This window comes from Citrus clementina, unplaced genomic scaffold, assembly GCF_000493195.1.
Source record: "Citrus clementina cultivar Clemenules unplaced genomic scaffold, Citrus_clementina_v1.0 scaffold_1, whole genome shotgun sequence".
NCBI lineage: Eukaryota > Viridiplantae > Streptophyta > Magnoliopsida > Sapindales > Rutaceae > Citrus > Citrus x clementina.
In genome coordinates, this window is record NW_006263303.1 from 28625518 (window position 1) to 28645738 (window position 20221).

Below are 20221 nucleotides of genomic sequence, written 5' to 3' on the forward strand. Positions count from 1 at the left end.
TTTATAGAACGATTTGAGGTCTAATTTGGCAATTTCTCGCTTTTGCAGATTTGATCAGACGGTTGTTTGATGGCCGCGTGTTGCAATCATGACGGGCGAGTTATGATTCTCTCGATTATTGACGTAATGGTAGCGTGACACGTGAATAGGTTTGTTGCTGGTTACTGTTTGGAACCGATTGCTGCGATAAGCAGGTGTTGTGTTCTGTAAGCGTATTGGTAGCGCCATTATCCCTAACTACAGACGTTAGCATTGGCAAAGGGAAATGACAAAAAAAACCTGACTCTCGGACGCTCGTAGAACGTGAAAAGTTCTCATTCGTGTGGGAGAGATTGGAGAATGTCATTTTGATTATATGATATTTGCTGTAATCATCAGGTTTTATGCCTGGAAGTGGAGTGATTACTGATTAGCAATGAAATAATGACGTGGGCCACAGGCAGGGTGTGAAATTTTCTTATTCATTCTGATAAGTCATTAAAGTGCACATTGATTGATAGGCAAAATAAAGCATATAACTCGGGGGCGCGAGATAAGTGCAAGCAAAAATGGAGATAATTAAAGTTGAAAAATTGGACGTTTAAGGGTAAGGCATAAAAGGGAATATACTTTACAAGACAAATAAAATAATTTTTTTTTTTTTCAAAAAAAAGTGGTGATGGTGAATGATTGAGCTCATTCATTCATTCATTATTCGATGGTGAAATAGTAATACAGAGACAGAGGCCAGACGAGAAGAGAGAGAGAGTCCATGATTCCATGATTCCATGTGCATAAGCATTATGGGAAAAGCCGAAAATTTCTGACCTGACATGCCCCACCGCCCGCATGCCATAAACATAAAATATGGAAATATGTTTCAATCAAATTTGATAAATGGAAAAATACTGGCAACAAATTGAGGATATAATAAAATTCTCGAAGTTGTAACTCTGTGAAACGGCAGTAATTAAGCACAGTATTGTTTAGTGGCGTGGCATGGCATTTGGGTTGGTAGGGGTAGCTTGGCTCTTTATTAATTAGCCTGCTGTGCCAAATTAATTCTTTTTCTTTTTTGTGTGTCAAATACTAAAAATTGCTTTTATGATTTATATTGTATGATACTTTTTTTCCAGCAGAAATATTTATAACTAATTTTTTTTAAAACGAAATCGCTAAAGTAAATATTCATTTTAATTTTCTTAATAATAAAAAAAGAATTAAATTTTGCAACCAAAATGAGGTGGGTTAAATTTTTAACGTCTTACACCAATTCAAAAAGATTTCATCTAACTATAGTAACTAGGTCTAGCACTCTATTCTATTACTAAAATAAATTATTTTATAATCGTAATTTACAGTTACATCCTTTTGATAATCAGCAATTAAATTCTTCTTCTTCTTCTTCTTCTTCAGATTTCATCTGACTATATTTATGGTACCAAAATTTGTCATTTTTGCTGTCAAATTTCATGTAAATCCTTATATTCTTCATAATTTATAACTTTTTTAAATATTAAGGTAATTTATGTTTGCATCTAAAAGACAAATTTTTTTTTTCTCAATGTTACTTACTTACTTGTGAGAATGTTCCGCCTAAGGTACCAACTGGGGTTATGGCAATCAAAAATTTGTCATTTTGCTGTCAAATTTCAAATAATTCCGTATACTCTTAATAATTTAGAGTAGTTCCAACAGTTGAAGCACCAACTAAATTTTTTTTTTTACTTCATGAGGCTATTGCTCAAGAATATAACTCATATTATATAAAATTATAACTGATATTTATAAATTAAATTATTACTTAAATTAATTTATATTAATTCTTATAAAATCAATTTAAATTTTTATACTTTTTAATATTTAAAAAATATCTACTCCATTCATATTTTAAAAAAATTTTATTTAAATTAAAAAAAAATTAAACCACATAATAAATTATGAGGGTTCGAACCCATAAGCTGACAAAGCCTAGTGGCTGAATATCTCAGAAAAGTTAAATTACAATTATCGGTGGAATGTAACCATTTAAAGAAAAAGCAAAAGCACAATCAATCATTCCTCCGAAATTCATCAATTTGGACACTCATTTAGACGGTGACTTGTGGGCGCATTAATTTCAGGTCAAAAACTTGACGGCACCACCAAATTTGGATGGCTTATGCCCAACTTAATTTTTTTTTTCAAACAATCTTTTTTTTTTCCTCCCAATTAATCGTAATGCTACTGAGTAATAATAAATAATAATAAATAAATAACTAATAATCGGCTAGTGGCAAGAAATTTCGTGACATCAGTCAAATAGCAGCACATCTTCTTTTCTTTTATGGCGGCCGCAACCGCAGCAGCAGGCAAACAATTTTGCACCACCCAAAATAATCAAATCTTGGTTATCATTATCTTCCATGATTAATTTCGTTTCTCCCAACACTAATCAAGTACCAATTATAATCCCCCCATATCGAGCTCCATAAAACAGAACCCCTTTTCCTATTTTCTGACGTTCACACGAAAATCCCTTTGAATAAACCATTTGTCAGAAGACAAAATTTTGCAAACACAAAATTTTATTTAGTGTTTATTATGAAGAGTGCTTATTGATGTGTTTAATTAAACTACATATGACTTCCTAGGATGAGAAAATGAAAATATTTGGTTAATTTTGCCATTGGAACAACTAAGAATTGACTTAAAAACAAAGAGGGGCGTATGCAGACAGGTTTTTTCTGGTTCACGTTGGAATCCAAATGGATAGAAAGGGGCCACCGGTCATATGGACATTCAAACATATTTGTGTCTTTTCTTGTACAGTGTTAGCCCTACATGTCCCACAAACAAAACAATACTTGGTTGGTACTTGCAATCAACCACATACCTTTTGGGTGGATTAATTGAAAATTCTAAGCCAACCACTCATAAAAACAGAGAAAATTCTTATATATCTATCCACATTATTTTTTTTCTTAGAACGCTTAACTGGGTTGTTATAAGGTCGTAATTCAAATTAAGTTGAATCATCCTCAATCCTGTTTCATACAGCTTATAATATTTAGATTGTAGAGTATGCTTACGATTGAACTGTTGTATAATTTTTAGTATAATAATATTCATGGTTGTTCAAACTTGTAAGATGGAATCATTGTAGAATGCACCGATCAGTGAATGAATTATAAAGATAAATAAATAGTGTACGTTTTACTTGTATCAAAATTAAAAAAAAAAAAGAGAGACAAATGGGTTTATTACTAATAAGTATAATTTTACTTCATAGAAGGTAATGTTATATTTGCAAAATTTTCAGATACTAAATTAACACACAAATCGATCTTCATACTTTGTACTTGTTTTCAATGCCTAAATTACATATGGTCTGTCAATACATAACAACCACGCAATCAAGATTTAGACTCATTCAGCGGCCAGAGAAGAGAAGTTGAAAGAAACTTCTTGATCATGCACGGTACCAAGTAGTTCTTTTCTTGGTTCAATTGATGGCAACGTTGCGGAATTAATGTATCACTTTTTTTTTCCCCAAATTGTGTCACATGTTATTCAGTATTATTAGCAAATAATTAATATTGTTTGTTTAAATGGAGATGTCTGAAAATAACATCATAATTTTGAATGCATGACTCTTAATAAGAGGGTGGAATAATATTGCGTCAATAAGAAATAACAAACAAACCCAACTCATTTAAAGGCCATTACAGATAGAAGACAAGTACTACTTTTTTTAAAAGAAAATGCAAAATTCTTGTCATTTACTTTTATTTAAAAGTTTTATGTAAAAGGCAGATGGGATTCAGTGTAAGTAGAGACGCTGAGGTTACCGGAGGATCAACTTCAGAATCCAAACCAGGCTCAAAGACGAGGGGAAAAAAAAAACAATTATGAATAGCACCAGATTAAGTAGACCAAGAGATCAACTATAACCCATTATTTTATATTAAGTCAACGTGCATAAGCTTTAATTCACTTGCTTGCATCAGTTAATTTTTTTTTTTAATACGTAAGTATTGAGAATTGAGATCAAGATTGAAGATATATATATTTCAAGTCCAAGATGTACAACTTGTAAACTTTCTTTAGCGTTTTGTCAAATAAATAACAACTGGCTTTACAGAATTTGCACATGTACTTAATGTATCTTCATCCAAATTAGATTACTGTTGATTATTCTAGTCGTAGAATTTGAGCAATCCCGCATCAGCGCCAGTCAGCAGACAAGACACGGAGAAATTTGCTGTAAAGATAAGCACTCATCCAATAAAGAAATTTATGAGAAGAAGATAAAAATTATAGATGCAAAATAATTCAAAGAAGAAATATCTCAAGTTAAGATAAGAAAGACTTTTTGTTTGTTACGCAACCTTTAATTTCCACTATAGATTCATACATTCATTTATTTATTATTATATTTTATTGTCTTATAATTTACTTTTTCGAGTGTGGAGGTAGCCGAGCCAACAGCCGTTGCTCTGGCTCTAGTAATTGTTTAGGGAATGAAATAGGGTGACCAAGATAAAGGTATTTGTCCATACATTATCGCGCTCTCCTCCAGAGTAAAAGTGAGCAAATAGTTGAACAGATCACCTCGACTAGGATGTTATTGGTCACCTCGAGTAGATCACTTCGACCAGAATAATATGTGGTGACCTCGAGCACATCACCTTGACCAGGATGTTATTGGTCACCCCGACCAGAATAATATGTGGTGACCTCGAACAGATCACCTCGACCAGAATAATATGTGGTGACCTCGAGCACATCACCTCGACCAGGATGTTATTGGTCACCTCGACCAGGAAGTTACCAGAAAGCACGATTCAGTCAAAACATTTTCTCCGAAATATTAGGGACCATATTCTTAGTGGATGAAAACTGCTATAGTTTTCTATAAAAACCCTAGAAAAGGAAAGGAAAGGAGATTCTTCTAGCTCTCTCTCTCTAAGCAACTGAACCCATTGGACATTTTTCTCTCTCTACCACAGAGAAATTTCTCTTTCGCCTGTGATTTCTTTAAGATTGATTATTTTGAATTCTTTTCCTTTAAATTTACTTAAAAGCTTTTTGTTTAAAGCAATCATAATTAAGCCACATGAATTGTGGTATGGGTTTTTCTAAGTAAGACCCGAATCCCTGACTTGAGCGTCGGAGGGTTCTCGCCGGAAGAACTTCCGGCACCTCCTGACCGTTGGTTGTGTTCACAGCCTCACAGGTTATCTGCTCATGGATTGTCTGCTCATGGGTTATCTGCTCACGGATCGTCTGCTCATGGGTTATCTGCTCATGGATTGCCTGCTCATGAGTTCTCAGCTTATGGATCGTCTGCTCACGGGTTATCTGCTCATGGATTGCCTGCTAATGAGTTCTCTGCTAATGGATCGTCTGCTCATGGGTTATCTGCTCATGGGTTCTCTGCTCATGGATCGTCTGCTCATGGATTTTCTGCTCACAGAACATCTGCTCATAGAAAATCTGCTCATGGTGCTAACTAATCATCAGCTTCCCACTAAACAAATTTAATGATGATGCAGGGATCTGAGATCTGACCAACTTATCCGGATTTCGGCATCAACAGTAATAATATGAATAACATCGGTAAAATGATTTCATTCGCTACCCCCTTTTTTTTTTTTCGGGTTTACGCAGAATCAGATCAGTTTGATTAAGAAGGATTAGCCCCAACGTTTACAAATCATGCATGCACGAGGGATGAGGTAATTAACATATGTTAAATAAGATACCAATTTGAAAGAAATATATACTAATGATCAAGAAGATGGTTAAGAATCTCTAGAAAATCGGAGATGCATGAGAGATGGAAAACCACATGGGTCGTGATCCTCTAGATAACTGAAGAAAAAAGCTCTCCGAATATTTTATTTTGGCACGTTACTTGTTGCATGTTAATTCTCAATCAAAATCCGATAAAAATGTATCCATTTCAAGAAAATTAACCAAATTTATCGTGAAGCAAACTTTGCAGCGGATTTTCTTGCGAATTTCGCAATGAGTCAACCTCTTGGCTTCCATTTCCTTCACAACCCTTCTCGTGGTGTTGTCCATTGCTTAATTCATGACATGTACGGGAATGCTTTCCCGCGTTTGGTATCGGTTTAGCCTTGTTGGCTCCCTTTTATATCCAAAAAAAAAAAAAAAATTAAAGTTCGACCACGCTCTGAGATTGCGACAAAGATTAATTTACTGACGATTTATTTTCTTATCTTATGTTGTTGTTTGTTTACTCTTTGATTATATATATATATACAATAATACAACGATTCGTATTTTCTATTATGATAGCATATAAATGTGTCATTATTTATATTTTGGTGGGACAAGTAGACATAATAGCATGTAAAAGTGTCATTATTGGTAATTTAGTGGGACAAATCATCATCATTTATATTACGTAACGCCTCTTTAATGCAAGCACAATGCTTCTTTGTACCCCCAGATACTCTTGAGGTTTATATTTATAAATTCTAAGAACTGGCTGCCTTTAATTTAATTCAGAAAGACCCAATGGTGATTTGATGCCAGAGCCAGACAAGTAGCACACGAAGAAAGAAAAGATTGTAAAACATTAATATACGATAACGTTTAAATCCCCCCCAAAAAAAAAAAAACAAAATGAAACCAAGATATTTGAATGGGTATTTCAGTCTTAAGTTTGATTATTAAGGGGGGGTATCCCAGCAAGTAAAGGCAACACATATAGTATTATAGCACATTGAAGACCTAAAATGGCAATAAGGCTATCGCTCGCAAAAATCATGATCAGTTTCATTTCATTTAAATCGTGCTTCCAAGAGAAGACAAGAAAAAGAGGTAATATATATATATATATATATATATAAGAAGTTTCAAGACTATCAAGATAATCTTAAATTTCTTTTTCTTTCTTTTTTTATTTATTTATGAAAATGTACGTGTATTAATTCGTCAACAACTATATGTTATTGGAGAAGGCTAATCGTAGAGCTGTGCAGATAAAATGGACCAACCTCGTTGTTCTGAATTTATTAGGAAGAGAAAAAGTACATCTAAATTTGTATTCATTCACCAATGCATGTGTCTGTCAGCATCTTCATATGCAAGTCGACCCAGTGGACCGCAAAGTTGTTATATAATATGCATGGTTGTGACTTGTGACCAATCTTAGGAAACAAAATGTGGCTGGGCTTCTTTTTAATATCATTTGGTGTACATTAATTTGTTTGATTAAATTCTCTCTCTTTTTTTCTTTTTTTTTGTGTGTGTCTTCGGTGTATATATTTCAAAGCCAATTACTGGAATAGTATGAATACATAGGGCAATCAGCAAAAGAAATTTGTAAAATTAAGTTGGCTAGTCCCACTCACACCACCTGATTTTGACTCGCCTAATAAAACAAACAAACAAAAATTTTAAAAAAAAAAGAAGGCATTTAGTACTTGTGCTCAATATGTATCATTTTTCCACTTTGAAATTAATCCGCTGCTTCAACTTTAGATTAAAATAAAATAAAGGCCTAAACTCAATTTTTAAATCACGGAATCTCAATTTCATATTTTAAACTGCTCAAGTTAGACGGCAATATCCATTGCATCACCAATTTTTATTCAAAAACAAACCATGCAAGAAAAATTTAAGCAAATATTTCAATTTAAAAAGCGGCATCGAGTGCGAGTTGAAAAGAACAAGAAGAGGTGAGAGCCACACATTACTGATAGTCTGATACAAAGGATCTCAAAAGATAAAATGAACCAAACAGTTGATCTCGTACGTCACATCTTTAGCTTCGGCAATTGATTACATTTTGCAGTATAAAATTAATAAATCTTGATACGGTACTCTGATTGTTACGTTGACACAACCATTTGCTTTTCTTCTTTTTTTCTTTTTTTTTTAATTTCCCCTCTATCTTTTTTAATAAATATATCGTTTGTGATTCGTTGCAGTTGTGTACATTTCTGAAAATGATACAAGGAAAAAAATGTTCTAATTATATCATATTTATTATAAAAAGAAAAAAAAAACCGGTGATAGAATTGAGGTTGTAAATAATTTTGCGAATAACTTGTTGGCTAAGTTGTGATGAGAATACACAAATTTGAAAAATTGGAATGATGTGTCTTTCTATACTTAGAATGACATTTAGCTCTATATGCGTAAAACAAATTGGTATGGTATAGTATTTTGAATTTAAAAATTAAATTAAAAAAAGGTATACATTTTTTCAAAATACGCAATCGTCTTACTAAGTGGCAATCTTTATTACACTATTAAATATATATATATATATATAAATTAAAACTTCAATATTATAAATGTATAATATTTTAGTAGATATATATATATATATATATAGAGAGAGAGAGAGAGAGAGAGGAGTGTGCAAATATTTTATGTAAATTTTGTTAAATATATAGATATTAAAGGATTACTGGATAACACGTTTACTTTTTTTGTCGGGTTACAATCTCAATATTTTGACCCGCTTATTGCATGGGTCATGTTTGCGTTGATTTAAATTTGATACAACATGAACACAACCCAATAACTCATTTCACCAACTCTAATTTATTTTTTCCCTATCTCATTCCATTGAAATTTCTAAATAAATAAATAATTTTTTTCTAAAGTTTAAGTTCATTCTGTTCTATCAAGATCACATTTTGATAATTCTTTTTAGAAAACTATCAAGATTATACATATAGAGTACTGATTTGGTCTAAGGATACTTCTCAATCTTAATAAAATTTGATAAATTTTATCCCAATCCTCAAAAGAACACACATGTTGAATATCAATTCTGCTCATTTGTCACCGGAAAAAGAAAAAGAAAATATCGTTCTGGATAGCCTCTAACTCAATTGGCACATTTGTAACACAAAACCTATAGAAAGATACAAATTTACGTCAATATGTAGTAGTTTCAGATAAAATCAAACAACGATAAGCTTGACCAAATATTCAATCAAGATTTGGAAGAAACCAACTAACACGCATACATGATTTCACTTATTCATCTAATATTTGAAATTAACGTTGGGTTCTTTCAATTTAAAGTATTTGGGGTTAAAAGTTCATTGAGTCTGTGAAGAAAGTCATCATAAGTTAAGTCATAACTACATGTGGCGGACCAAATGGAAGAGAGAAGAAATATTTTGCTGATTATGAAGTGTGACAAAACGACAATTTAATTGGAAATAGACAATTCTTGAAAGCTAATCGAAGCAAAATTTCTAGCTGCCAAGTGGGGATTCTTGAGAAATTCCGGTTACTTTATTTATATATACTTTATCTTTTAAGTAACAAGATAAGCTATCAATTGGCCACTCAATTTCTAACTCTCGACCAACAATATTTGTTCATTCATGCATGCGCGGTTGCTTGATGATAAAACCTTCTACTTACCAATTTTAAAGTTAAAATTATACGATAGAAGAATAAATGAATAATTGACTTAAGAGTGATTAGGATCTCCAGATGTCTCTAAACATATATCATTGTCACTTCTTAGTTCGTGCCACCTTTACTTCTTGGCAATAATATATTTTGTTAATAATTGTATGGAATTTTTCAAAAGAGATCTAATTATGTAGGATGATTAAAAAATGCTTTTGTGAGATTGAAACAGATTAAAAAAATAAATGATAAACTGCCTCGTGGATATGTTGAAGAGATATAGCACTTGCCCAGGATCAACCTTCAGATCAAACCTTCTTTAATGAATAATTGGATTAAGAAAATAAACCTGTTATTATTTAGTTTATTAATCAAAGGACAAATTTTTGGAATCTGTTTTTAATTTATAGTATTACTGGAATCTTTAGCCTCACCGATGGCAATCCTCACCAAATATTGCTTAAATTCCCATTTCTAATGACCTAAAATTTGAGTCATCTCAGGTTCACATTTTATCAAAGAGTTACATTTAGTCAGCTATTTAATTCAATATCAGCCTCATTGTCAACAGATAATAAGTAGGCTGTAGGCTTCCATCCACTCCATCATCTGAACTATATAATTTATTCATGTCTTGCGTTAGATTTAGGTGAAGTTTACATATGTTGGTTATACCCATAATGTAGTGTTTTTTAGTACAACTCTCCTCATTCTCTGTTAAATACCTTTTGTCATTTGTTATGTTCTCAAGATCATTTTTGCTCACCCTTCCAATTTTTGTAGCAGTGATATATATCAGTTCGGTTCAGTTTGGTTCGGTTCTTCAATTTTCTGCCCACCCCTAAGTGATATATACTGTATGTATATCATAAACTAAGGAACAGAAGCGAACACTTGAAAGGGAAACAAATGAAAAACATTAAAAAATTAGATTTCCTTTTTTTTATAAAAAAAAAAATTAAAGGTGAGAGTATTGTACGAGTCGTGTAATCGTGTCACTTGTCAAGAGGAGGAATATAATTAATAAAACATAGAACTTAACTCAGCTGAAAATATGGGAAACCGTCAGAATTTGATCGAGTTTTAGGAACTTAAAATACTTGGCATGATACAACACCTGGCATGACAACTAAGAACTCAGACAAAACATCTTCAATCAGTTCTGAGGAGTCTTGATGATCATGGAGACAAAAACTTTGTTTGCGTATGAAGAATGAATTATTCTCGCCAGCCTTTGTTTGGTTTTCTCTCTCTTCGAAAACCAGAACTTGGACTGTCAAATCTCATACCAAACGCTGCGGCTCACGCTTCACAAATGTCAAATTAGATGTGTGTCATGTTACAACCTCTTGATATAAGACCAGCCACACAGCTGTTTCGTAAGAACTAATCGAAACTAGTCTCCAATAATAATTTATTTATAAATATTTATAATAATAGTCTCGTTTAATATGAATTATAATCTAATTGTAATATTAGTATAAAAAAGAAAAGCCAACGCATCAATTTTGAAGTCACAATCTTATGAACAATCCACGTCATGTACTCTTCAAAGGCAAGGGAGTAACGAAATTTGAGAATCCAATCCAGTTTATGAAGATAATCAACTATCAAGTTTCAGGTGTTATCTGTTTGGTTTGATCTGAAATCTGAAAATAAGACCTCAGAAAAAGGGAATTCCCTTGAGAGTTTTAAGATGGGTCATTTGAATTTAACTATTATGAATACTTGCCGATAAACAACCTCTACAAATCAAGAAAAGAATTCTATCGCAGCTATACAAACTGCTGCTGCTTCTTCAAACACTGAGAGATTACAATCCACTTTTTTACATCTTATAATCCAAGTGAACCAAAATGCAGTTGAGGTTTCTGTATGCAAATCTATATGTCAACAATTGGCAGCTAAAAACAGGCAGAAGATTTAACCAAAAGAACAGCATCATAGCAAAACTATTGTAGGCTTTCCAGTTTCCAGATACTGTTATCTAACTGAATTACTTTGAGTGTCACAACAAACTCAACTGATAATTTTCCTTGTCATCAGTTCTTCATCAAAACTGCTATCATACAGTGAACGATCCATTAAACAAATGAAGTGCCAGTCTGATATAATTTTTGCCACAATTGATGCACATCGATCATGCACCGATAATGATGCTAGGAAAGAACCAAGACATTCATAAAGATTCACTGGAGGGTTAGCAACTACATAAACGTATCGGTTATTGGTCCTTCGTTTGTTTCGCTTGAAAGTTCTCTTCAGGTTTGGTTTGCTTCACAGGAAACTTCTCTTCGAGTTGCCCTTGCCACAAACAGTTGGCTGCCTCTATCCACCGTGGATCCACCAAAAACTTGGCCTCCTTTGCTGCCCAGTGAGACTTTTTCGTTTGAGCATTTGTTTGAAACCACGTGTGTCACTGATGGATCAAGTTCTATCGAGCACGTAGCTCCTAACTGCTCCACCACCTTCCACAGATAGTGAATATGTGCTGGAAATTTGCTTGGAAAAGCATGACTGAAGACAAGTTTACACCCCTTTAAGACTTCCCTCTGACCATTTTCAGTACCTGCCAGCAACATGTGATGATCAAAGGTCCTCATAAACGTAGATCTTCCTATTGGAGTTAGCGAGCAAATAAATGGAGTTCTATAACTCAGAAATGACTTCCATAAACCAACATTTGTGCGATGATAAATCAATTTGCAATAATAGAAAACAGATTCATTGGAATTAGACTAGGTATGAAGACAAAAAAAAAAAAAAAAAGGGTGATGGTAAATATCACTTACAGAAGAATATAAGGACCCAACCGATACTGGTCATGATCACAGTCAATTATTCAACAAATGTCTTACCTGCCTTACATCTCTGCCAGCAAGATCATTTGCAAGTTCCTAAAAAATGATTTCCAGTGAATAGAGTCGAGCACCTAAACAAACAATATCAAATTTTATCAACAACATTTAGGAAGAGAGATGTACCTTGAAGAACATATTGTGGATTCGCTTGAGATCTTTAAGAATGGATGCAAGTGCACCCTCCAGCTCACATACAACACTCCTTAACTGAGATAAAGATTGACAGTGGTAGCCAAATTGCCGACAACTTGAAGCAAAGAAATGATATCTTTCCATTAGTATCAAATTGTCCCCCTGCTATGTCGATGCCTACATAATGGACGTCATCACGAAAAGGATTCAAATGGGCACCATCATTTCATTTCAGAAAAGTCCAAGTCCAAAAGGAAATCAACAACTCTTCAGCATTTTGTATATTTTAAACTCCCTTTAATATTTGCAAGAAAAAAAGAATAGCCACGCAAATAACCCCCAAGAAAATCATAAGGGGAGGGGGGGGGGGAGTTACTAGCTCAACATTAATAGGCTCCCCAAGAATTATTCAGGTGTACATTATAACAATTATTATTACTTTATTATGATGATTTATTACTTGTATAGATAGCAGGTATAAAAGTTAGGCGGTTGAAACTTACATTTTCTGTGTCATCAAGAATCAGAACGGCACTTTCTTGCCCCAACACCACATCAAGACCCTTCTGATGTCTTTGAGTGCCATCATCTCATGAAATCACTCTAGCGTTGAAGTACTCTCTCCTGGGATCAAGCAACTTAGCTGTTTCTAAGGTCGAACAGTACACTTGCTTCTATAAAAAATGTGTGGACAACTGGCCTCAATTTCGTCATGATATTCATAAATGCCAACATAAAGAGGCTCCCTTTTGAAACATCTACTTGTTTCATAACAAAATGAAAAACATAAAGCAGTAAGAAGCCAATAAAATCCAGATTGTGGAATAAGATAATCTGATACAGCAAAACTTATAACCAATAACATGTTGGTGAGCTCATAAAAAACAAACCATGATGAAGTCAAAAGCAAAGTTGATAGCTAAGGTTCTCAATAAGAGCTTGTATTAATTTTGCACGATTGACTAACATAAAGCATAATGAGGTAGGTTATGACTCATCCTACTTCTTGTGGATTAAAATCCGTCATACTCTTCAATTCATCATTGGTCTAAAAGGATCCTACCATAACCTTCATCATATCTGCTCTTCCCTGCACCTAATAAGGGTTCTATTTACCCCTCTTGGCCTTTTTTCAAGCAATAACAAGCTGTCGTCCTTTTCTTTGGATATAAATAGTTGCTTCCATGGTCATACTACCAACATCATTACAATTGCTACCATAGGTAAGAAAAACTACAAGTATCGAACTTGAGTTTTTGTAACTACTATTCCTCTCATTCTATTCTTATTCGAAAGAGTTTTATTTGTTAAGCCTTTTACTTTTAGATTAGCCTATTCTTCTGAATAAAAAATCAAAATTTAGAATTAAACCAATGATGCAAAACAATGAATAAAATGATCAAATTAAACCAATAATGTGAAACAAGAAAAAAGTGCCTAACATACCAATTATGGAATCATATATTAAGCTACTACTATCTACCTTGCAGAGACTCTACTTGGCTCTTCAAGTAATCCTCCTCTGGAGTCAAATGGAGAAGCAAAGTCCAGTTAAGTAGAGTGTGATCAAGCTCAAGTATTAAGTAAAGCTTTCTATGACGTAGCAAATGCTTCATATCTGTGTTCCGCAAACGATCAATTTTATCATTTCCAACCCTTAGGCCCTACAAGTAAAGTAGTTCCTATAAGTCATTAATTAATCAAGTCAAAAGTAATAGATAGCATATTACACATTGCTAGTATAATCATGTTTTCATATACTTGATATGAATACCCTGGAAGATAAAGTGAAAAGAGAAAACAGAGTCTACAATCAGGGTTCATGATTCTACAAGTACTTGTTGGTGATCTCTGAAAAGGTATACCTTATATGCGTAACTGAATGTTACACCGCATTCCTCTTCCAACCTTTTCCCACAACACATGCCCCCAAGAGATCCTGGATGTAGACAGTTATCCATTTCTAAGGACACTTCTGCACAATACAACATGTCTGCTACAATTTAATCCAGCCAATAGAGTGTTTGCATTAATAAAAGTAAGCCTAAAATGAATGAGTGCATGATGTACTAAGACATTATATCTTGCCATTCCAATAAGAGTGGTTTCTAAGTGAGATAACAAGGCACACATTTATTGGATGGCTTAAAGATTAAGGCAGTGAGACACAGAAAAAAACCAATTACTACTTGGATTAGTCTATTACCAATAGTTCAAAACTCAACCAGCTGGACATGTTGATTGAGGTTTACGACTCCTTTGAAGTCCCATATATCCCACTTCTTCAAGACAAAATGTTTTCTCATATCCCTAAGCATCTATCAAGTTCAATAGTTTACATATACCACCTGAGGATACCGAAATAATGAATACAGATCACACGATTTCATGATTTATCTCCTGCGGGTTGTGCATCCAAAACCGTTCAGGGTATTACACCATTAATTAGGCAGCTTTCCAGCATTCATCCACTGGGTAAAAACAGATCACATACATGGAAACAGATTACCTGTCTTCTCTTCAAAAATTCCAAGCGAGGTTGATCCCTGATGCTCCAGTATGATTTCAACTATCTGCCTCTTGTGCCTTTTTGTCCTGTGAGTTAATTCATATAAGCAATGATTGAAGAAAATAACAGGGAAAAAGGAAAAAAGAAAATGAATACATTTCTTCCCTTTGACTTTTATAACCAGTGCAAGTAAATATGTATCTAGATATATACATATATCCCAATGAAAGGTAATATTATCATAAGATTATTTGACACCACAACCAATCTTCCTCTCCCTACCATGTCCAAATAGTCAAATAGCTTACCATTGTGCTCTCAAAATAAAAAAATTAAAGCAACCTTAGAATCTATCCTATTCAAAATGAATTCAAGTGCATGTGATAGCAGTTATGAAGGAGAGTAGGATTCAACTAAAATATGTTAGATATGTAAACTCAACAGAAAATGATCAAATGGAAGATCAAAATTTGGACAGGCACATCATATATTAGTGCAGTTGGTTAAAATTTCCACAAAAACTGAAAAGACAACAAATATCAATTAGAATTGACAAACCCTGATGAATTACACCATTCATATGAATGAGAAAAAGCTAAAATAAAAAAGAAAGAAGCAGCAACAAAATTTACAGTAAAATTCCAAGTAAAAGAGTAATCATGTTGCAATAATGGCAATACAACTAGTATGCACATGCAAAAGGATGTCATATTGATCTCAGACCAGAGACAAAATCATGTTGATATGCATAAAACTTCTATCTCACCTTTTATGATTAATGTATATAACCATTAACTCAAACAGCTGGCACACCAACAAAAAAAGCCCTAATAAAGGGTAATCAGTTAAATTCATTCATATCCCAAAAGGAACTATAAACTACCTAATGCTTTTGAGGTCTTTGTCATCCATGGCTTCCTCATTCTCAGCTTCCTAATCGATAGACTCTTTGTCGTCATCTTCATCGTCAGCTTCTTTATCTGGTGACAACCGTAACGAATTAGAATCAAGCTCAGCATCAAGCAATGCAGCAAAGTCATCACTGCTGGGTGAGTGTACTGGAGAATCGGTCGCGACACTCATCTGAATTATTCATCAAAGACAACACTGTAATCTAAATGTTGAAATATTAAAGTTCAAGAACAAAAGCTTCAAACTACAAACTATAACACACACAGCAGGCAGGAAAAAAAAAATTGATGCATACATTTTTCAATTATCAAGGTATTTCTTTCAATTATTAATATTCAAGTTTTTTTTTTTTTAAAGATAAAAGAATGGCATTATTTTTCTTTAACCTTGACCCTAAGTTTCACTCAAGAAAGATGAACATTTTCATTTTCATGTCAATTAAACGGTGGTAAACGGAAAGCTCATGCGAAAAACATTAATTTTTTTTTTTAAGAATAAAGTTAATATTGTTAACGTAAAGGGCCTTACTTGCCTGACGGCGTGGCGGCTCAGCTGAGAGACACGAGAGGGTTTGATCGATTTGGCTTCTTTGGCGGTCGATTTTGGGAGGACAAAGGCGAGAGAGAGAAGAGAGACTGTAAACCTGCAAAGGTTAATATATTTGGATTTTACAGGCTGCGGCGGTTTAATCATGATCCAAGGACTTGACTGTAGAGCTCTCCAATTGTTTGCCGCCACCTCGCATAAAAAAAAATCATAAAATTAAGTGAAATGCCTGTCATTGTAAACATCATTTAACAGACAACGTAGAAAAGCTAAAACTCAATACGAAAATTCATAAATACTGATTTCAACTTTGAAATCAGCATTACGTGTCATCAGTCAACGACATAGATCAGAGCTGAAATGGAAATAAATTAATTACGACATATTTCAGCAAAATGCAGTAAAAGCGGCTCACTATCGGAAGCCATGAATCGCCGGAACCATAAGAAATCTTGACGAGTCTTCTGAGAATTGACTGTAAAGTTCAACAAATGAACTCGTTACTCATCTTCCTTTGTCTTTAGATACCAAGCCTCCAGTCCAGTTCCGTAACAGAATTCAATTCAAGCCTAAATCCAGGAAATGTAATCAAATTCAAGTTCTTTCTAAACATAACACTCGTAACTTTTTTTTTTTTTTAAATAAAAAATAAAATAATGATTATTTATTTGTCAAATTGCCTTATTGGGGCTTGTTAGTTGATATTTGATCATGATTAATAATGCCCTTAGCAAAATAAATTTACAATGAATGAAGAAACAAATGTCTGTATATAAAAAAATTAGTTGTGGGCAAATCTGGTCTCGTTCGAGTTGTTCGGATTTTGGCTTGGGTTCTAATATGTTTGGATTAGAGAATTCAAACTCAATTAGGTTTAAAGCTCAAATTCAAATCGAACCCAATTTAAAATACAGTTTGGTTCAAATTGAAATTTCAAATGTAAATTTCGATTTGGATTTGAATTCGAATTTGAACTTAGTATCAGCAGCATTGAATTTTTTTTCTAATTTTTAATTTGTTATAAAATTATATAAAGAAATAAGATGTCTTATTTTTTATTTGAACAATTTCATCATTTAGCGTTAAACTTTCAATATTTATCATAAATATAATTAAAAAATTAAAAAAATAAATTTATTTAATATACTATATAAATAACTAATAAAAAATTATTTTAAATTAAATAATTATATTTATAATTAGATTCTATTTAAAAGGTTTATTAATACAATTTTATTTTGTAATTAATTTAATTTATTTGTTTCTAAATAAATTTTGACATAATATAAATAATGTTTTAATTAATGTAATTTAAAATTTTATTTGAAAAACCAAAAAGGAAGCAAAGTTGCCACTGTTGCCGTATTGTATCATCTCATTTAAACTTGAGAATTATATGAAAATGATCAGAAATTCACAATCCATAAATCAAATCAACTTATTTTGATGAAGTGCTTGATGTTTGTCTGGATCTAGGAAGGTTAAAAAGTTTTTAAACTTTTTAACTGAATTTGAAGAAAATAAATCTATTTTTTGGTCTCTATGACAATTTAATGGCATTGCTCGTTGGCCGGTGGGTCCAACGGTACCAACGGTGATGTCCCACGTGCTAGCATCAACGGCGGCAGTCCGATGGCAGTAGCAACGACTTTCTGACGACTGTTAAATTTATATTTTTTATTTTTACAAATTAATTAATTAAATAAAGTGATTTTATTAAATTATTTAAATAGTTACTTTAACTTTTGTTAATATAAAATTAATTATCTAAAATTTTAAATTGTAAATAATAATAATTTGATAACATAAAACAAGTTAATAAAAAAATTGAAGGGGTAATTTTGGATGCTTTTGCTTACAATAAAATAGGAATTTGAATTTATCACTCTTTGGTTTGGAAAATTCCATATTATGATGTATCTATTACATTTTAATAGAAATTAAATTCTTATAAAATGAAAAAAGAATTTAAATTATTTTTCTCACCTTCCTCTTTTTCAGAGTTACAATCAAATACTACTTAAAAGTTAGGCTGAACCGAACCAAATAGAAAATAATCTAAAATCAGAAAATACACCAAAGTAACGATGGAAACGCACTACTACAGTCACTTGGATCATAGGTATAGGAGCTGCAGCAAAATTAATTTCATGGCGATTGCTTCAATCGGCACAATTATGCTGGCACTTCACCTTCAAAATTGTTATTAGCCAACATAAGGTAGCTCAATGGAGAAAACCTTTCAATCCGACCTGGAATGCCATTTAAGCAAATTATAGTTAAGATCTAATATCACCATGGAAGAGCTATTATAGAATATGCTGTCTTTTAGCAGTCCTTCTAACATATTTTTTGGACAAGTGAACTTGTGTGATAGCTAAAAGATTGAAACAAAGATGGTAAAAATCTGAGATATTTCCTTCTCTGAAATGTCCGAATTTAAGTTGACAAAATTCCATTGGAATTGGACCTGAGAGATGATTGTTAGGCATAAAAATTTCAACAAAATCTGTTAAATTCCCCAACCATCGAGGATCCTTACCAGACAGATGGTTATCACTAAGATAAATTCCTTTTAATCAGGGACAATTAGACAAGCTTTTCGAGATCTCTGCAATGAAATTATAGCCATCCCCTGTAACCATTGGAATCACAGAATTTCATAGGAGATTATCTATGGATAGTAGTAGTAGGAAGGTAAAATTAGAAAAATCGCCCAGGAGCACAATTTTGTAACACATTGTAATGCTGATGTAGAAGACGCCCCCATGTCAATGCAAACGACATGACCTGCTGCTAACGATGCAAATTACTGAACATTATGTTTTCCCTTTAACATCTCCATAATTAAACATTGTACTTCTTTTAAGCATAATTAAACTTTGTACTTCTTTTAAGCATAATCAAACTGTGATATCTTGACCTCAAAAAAGAGTCCCAGAACGTAATTATGGAGTTTTTGAATAGGAGATATCGAGTCTATTACAGTCTAAAATTTGAATGATGGTATGCAACACTTACTGAATCTTTAATACAAAGAAAGCAGATCCATATCTAGTTGTATGCAATGGTAGATAATTACATTAAAATAAATACGTATTATTTACTTCACTAAAAATAACTCCAATACGTTGATCCTAATAATGATACCGCTATGCTACGTACTTAAAGAAGGTCCTTGGCCTTCAAATTTGTGTATGAATGAAGAAAATAGATTTCAATCAGTCATTTTGACTCTGGCTGTTTTCGTGTTCATTCGGTCGGTCGGCAGCTATCTCCATATAATAAAAAACTATCATGAGAAAATTCTCCTTCTTAGTAAAACATGGACCAAGACTCGGTATTTTTTGTTTCCCAAACAACCAAGACTCTTGGTTTCATGCTAACTTGTTGATACAACTTTTGCAGTCCCGTGTGAACTGGAAAGTACTAGCAGGGTCTCTTTCTCTTCCTCTCTCCAATAATTCAAAATTAAAATAACGAAGGAAGAATCAAGAAGCAAGAAGAATGACTATTGATCCAAGTTAGTGGTGTGGTACAAGAGATCTAGATTACGAACCCCACTCGTTTACAGTGGAGAGAGAGGATGCAATTCCTGTTGATGTGTATGTATTATATAGAGTTCAATTCTTATCTCAAGTTCTCTTGGCTGCCGTGCCTTTTCACACGAAATTGTATTTGCTTGATTTAATTCAATAAAAATCTCGTGGTAAATTATTTAGATGGTGACTGTAAAGAAGTGCCCAATTCAGGTGGAAATTATAAATCATCAAAAGCCATCAAGATGCCACATAATGTTGTCTCCTAGCAGATGAAGTGACGGTTAGTTAAATCAAAACGTGCTTTTCTTTCTCTTCCTCTCTCTTACAAGTCAACATTGAAGTTA

The 20221-nt window shown here is 33.0% G+C and overlaps 1 protein-coding gene across 1 annotated transcript; it reads right to left on the minus strand.

The window, feature by feature from the left end:
* Nucleotides 1-11059: 11059 nt before the first annotated feature.
* Nucleotides 11060-16940, minus strand: LOC18054259 (RNA polymerase II C-terminal domain phosphatase-like 4). Its single transcript, XM_024178465.1, is given in 13 exon segments — nucleotides 11060-11776; nucleotides 11778-11923; nucleotides 11926-11944; nucleotides 12234-12272; nucleotides 12360-12545; nucleotides 12872-13022; nucleotides 13024-13126; nucleotides 13852-14032; nucleotides 14234-14343; nucleotides 14878-14963; nucleotides 15761-15960; nucleotides 16322-16527; nucleotides 16751-16940. Coding segments are annotated over 11 exon segments (1398 nt in total). The 5' UTR covers nucleotides 16322-16527; nucleotides 16751-16940; the 3' UTR covers nucleotides 11060-11599.
* Nucleotides 16941-20221: the final 3281 nt, after the last annotated feature.